Source organism: Otolemur garnettii, unplaced genomic scaffold (assembly GCF_000181295.1).
Source record: "Otolemur garnettii isolate 467f Iridium unplaced genomic scaffold, OtoGar3 scaffold00048, whole genome shotgun sequence".
Classification (NCBI taxonomy): domain Eukaryota; kingdom Metazoa; phylum Chordata; class Mammalia; order Primates; family Galagidae; genus Otolemur; species Otolemur garnettii.
Genome location: NW_003852443.1, coordinates 13,396,967 through 13,401,323, shown reverse-complemented (window position 1 = coordinate 13,401,323; position 4,357 = coordinate 13,396,967). Strand labels below are relative to the sequence as shown.

The 4,357-nt window shown below is 44.1% G+C and overlaps 1 protein-coding gene across 1 annotated transcript in view; it reads left to right on the top strand.

The window, feature by feature from the left end:
• The first annotated feature begins 1,779 nt into the window (after nucleotides 1–1,779).
• RAPGEF4 (Rap guanine nucleotide exchange factor 4) overlaps nucleotides 1,780–4,357 on the top strand; it is a 226,153-nt gene continuing 223,575 nt past the window's right edge. The window contains exon 1 of the mRNA XM_012806203.2: nucleotides 1,780–2,158. Within this exon, the coding sequence (XP_012661657.1) occupies nucleotides 2,147–2,158 (12 nt within the window). The 5' untranslated portion in view covers nucleotides 1,780–2,146. The remainder of the gene's footprint in view (nucleotides 2,159–4,357) is intronic.

Genomic DNA, 4,357 nt, shown 5'->3' with positions numbered 1-4,357 from the left:
AGGCGCCGAGCCCTGAGTTACTTTTACCTGGAAATGATGATCCCTAATTACTAACAGGTAGCCCAGTCTAAAAGTAGTCCTTTAATAGGCTGAGCAAATATTCTATTTTACATATTATACTTGGGACTTTAATGGCAACACAAATTGCCCTCCTTTCTAGGTCAAAGGCAAGTTTCCTAGGTTTCTGCAGGTATGCATTCAGAGAACCACATGGGAGATTTTGAAATCCTATTCAGTTCAATCCCAGAGATCACTTGCTTTATATTGTCTATTATATTGCATTTCTAATGGGCAAGACCCAGAATATTATAAAAACTTACTGTTGTAAGTGTGACCAGAAGCATTTATTCCATAGTCTCTACAAATACATAAAATAAATATTCCCCAATCTATAACTGAGGTAGCAACTGAGGTGAATCCATAAAAGATGCTATGGAGAGGCCCTGGAACTAGTGGTTATCACCTGTTTGCCTGTGTTTGTATTGCGTGAACATCATTCTGGCAAAAAAATTTTTCCTTTATTTTGAACAAGCTCAAATTGTGAGCTGTATGTGAGTATATTCAACATAAGACATATTGAAGAATGAATCCCGTGGAAATTTAAAGACAATGATAAAATTATAAAGCTCTTAAAAATAAAACCAATATTTTAAATTTATAGTCTGACTCATGTCACAATAGAAGTGGTTTCTTAGCTACAGTTGTCATCCAGAAACTGCTTTGGCATTCTATTGTGATTTTGTTCCAACCAAGGCAAAACATGTCGCAGGGAACCATTGCTTGGATAGGATTGCTCCACCAGCGTTTACTCCCCCAAAGGACCTGTGGCCTCAGTAAATATTGTTAATTAAACATTATTCATCTGTATCATGCTTTATGAGATATAAAACTGAGTAATAAAAATAAGATGGTGCCTGTTTCTATCTTAAGCAGAGAAAGCAGTTAGGAAGCAGGGATATTGCTAAGAATATCCCGAATGCTGTTGAAGAAATAATTCTATTCCCTAATTTTCAGAATTTTTTTTTCTATAAGATTATTCCAGATATGTTGGTAGTTGTGAAAGCTTTTTAGTTATTTCTATTTACTACCTTTTTAGAATACATAGGGGGAAAAACCCTTTTTCATTAATAACCTTTCATTAATGTGGAAGTAAGAACTGTTGAAATGACAGGAGGTTAGTCTCTACTGATGTGCTTTAAAAGCCGTATTAGAATAATATGCCTTCCAGAGGCATCTGCTCCTGCTTGAATAGGCTTGATATTCCTATCTGTCTGCCGCTGTCAGAAAAGTGAAAGCCAGATACTTAAAACGTAATATCTCAGAACATAAATATATATCTCAGAAGTCCTTTGGGTGGGTTTTACGGCTTTATTTAACAACAGTTTCAGGTTGTTTCACTTTTGCATTCATGGTGGACTTTCCAGGTGAACTGGCATTTCAGGTGGGACCTGGGTACTGCCGGGCACTTCGAGGCCTGTCTGAAGACAGGCAGCTCCTTGCCTGCCTGCTAAGGCGCAGGGCCCTGCACCCTCCACTAAGGAATAGCTGGAACTACAGCTCCAAGGGGTCTGCCTTCTCCCAAGTCAGAAACCCGTGCTGACTTTTGGCAACTTCTGAGCTTTTACTGTAGGGTTACTTCCCAGGCCAGAAATTTGCATCAAAGGGCTAAGAAAAATACATCCAAAAATAAACATGAAAGCCAAGACTTCATGCCAGGAACTCCAGCCACACACATCCTGTTGGCTGGTTCTCGTGTCTCTCTCCTCACAGTCCTGGTTCTTTTAAACTAAGCGGAAGCCTGTTCCAATGACTTAGACGTGTGTCTGCACCAGGGTTTCACTCCTGTGTCTTCAAGCTCTTCCATGGCGTGACAAAATGATTCAAATCCAGAAAGGAAGGGAGTGAAGGTATTAGGAGATAACTAAAGTTTAAAAAAAAAAAAAAGGAAGTCTTTTTTCACTGCCTCTGACTGCCTGAACATTCTTGGAGAACCATCAGCACCGATTTCCTCTCTGTGGCTCAGAGATGCTCAATAATAGATAAGAACAGGGACCTCACTGCGATGAAGGGACATGGCACTATCCAAGTAAAGGCTAGATATTCACTGGCTGTCTGAGAATGCTGAGAGGCTGAAAAAGAAGGACGTATGCTCTACCAGGTCAGAATGGGTCTTTCTATTCTTTAGAGAGGGCGGGAGAGCGGAGAAGTAGCCCATGTGACTGTTTGCATTTTGGAATGAAACTCAGAAGCATCTCTGGCTTTTCTAATCATGTTTCCCCAGACCCAAATGTGTGCGGTGGCACTGGCGTAATTTGATTTCTTCTTTGTCTGTGGTGCGTGGGGGGCGGGGGGCGGGTGTGGGGCAGCTCGTCTTTCTCTGATGGTGAAGGATGCTTATTCAGCCTTACGATCTTATGTATGTTCCTCCAAGATAAAGATCGTTGTTCATAAGTAGGCAGAGTTATGTTTATCATATCAATGTTAAGTACATGTATTTATCTAGTGACATAGTTGATCAGCATATTACGAGTGAGTTTTGGTCAAGGAAACAGAACAAGGGTGATAGTATCCCACTGTCTGGATGCCTGAGTGGCATCTTGCCTGCGCCTCAGACTGTATGAAGTCTTTTGTGTTCGTGAGCATTCTGTTACATTATTGGTAAATTGAAGTTCAACCTGCTCCCCAGGCTATGATCCCACTGTTTCTCAGATGATGATCAGGGGGTCTGAGCAGACCAGAGCCTGGCTGGCAGATGTCAGTGATAACCAGATGTGCTATCTGATGGGCCTGTTGGTGGAGTGCTGTGATGTGACCAGTAGTCCCTTCCTCTGAGCTGGTGCTCCTTGGGTACTCATTTCAGGAGTGTACAGTGGGTACTTGCGCCTTTTAGGAGCTGCTGAAAACAGCTCTGAGATGCCCTCATTGGCTGTGCAGCCGTCCACTCTGTTGACACCACACCCCCACCCTGTCCCCTGCACTTGTACCTCACAGTGGCCCCCTTAACTCTCTCGACTAACCTACTGGGCAGCATGCCCTTCCAAACAGCTGCTCAGCTCAGTGGTAGTTGATGCCACTTTAAAAATTTCATCTCTAAGAGATTCTGTTGTATTCAGCAAATGTACTTGCTTCCCACCACGCGGAGGCGCAGAGTACACCACGTCTGCCTTTCTGTGGTCTGTGATGGGGGCGGGGGGGGGGCAGACAAACAATCCTAAACACAAATGTAAGGCCAACTGAAAAATGCCCCAAGAAAGGCACGTTTTGTTGGGGGCCCCCGAGGGAGGCCAGGGAAAGGTTTCCACCAGGATCTCTCTCGTTTTGTCCACAAAGAGACTGGGCTCTGAATTCTTATGTGGCTAACAAGGCTGCTTTTCAGCATCCCTAAAGGATTGGGGTCAGTTAACCAAGTGATAGCGGTTGAGGCAACCTTGTCCCAGGGGACAGAGGACACAGAACAGGGCCGGGTTTCTCTACCCCTCAGCGCTGTGTGGTGCTGTGCTGTCCTCTTTGCTGGCGCCCCAGGCAGGGCTGGTGGGAACTTAGCCTGTCCTTGGCGGGTGTCATGTGCTGTGTTTCCAAATGCCCGGTTTTGTGTTTTGTTTTTTGTTCAGCCATCATCTGGAGAAATCCAGGCTGAGGTTTAATGGGTCCCTCCAGGCAAAGGCAGTTCTAGTTGGGAAACTTTAAGAACTTGAGACTTACAGGAGGAACTCGTGGTGTGGCCTGGAGGATATTCTTAAGCTCTTTATGTGTAGAAAGCCCTGTGGTCATGGGACTTTCCTGCTCTGGTGGGGCCAAATTCCACTCCTGCTGCTCCAGGCCACAGAGAGAGGTTAGGGCACAGTCACTGGGGCAGAGCGTCTGACAGTGAGGAAGAAGCCACAGGAAGCCTTGTCCCAGAGTCAGCCTCTCCGAATTCCTGCAGTCCTGGCCCTGTTTGATCTCACTGGTCTCCGTGTTCTGAGCTGTCTAGCCCAAACCGATAAATGCAAGACAGACCTTCCAAAGGCTGTTGATGTGGTCAGATGGTCTGGCCTGAAATTCCAATCTATTGCTGGTTTAACCCAGCTTTGCTGGACAGCTTTTTGCAAAGCTCTCCAGCTTCCTGGGCTGCCTTATTGTAAAATAGAGATGCCATTATTTAAACTCTGCCTTGTTCACTAGAATGGTCCAAGTTAACGCTAATTGATTACTTATGTGCCTTATGAGTTGGAAAATTTGCTATTCCCTCTCCCTTTTGGGTTTGAAAATTAAAGAAGGCAGAGCCACAAATTATGTGAATGGAACAAATAAAATATAGAGCAATGGTTCATATTCTATCAAAATATATTATTTGGAAGGGAAAAATAACTTTTTG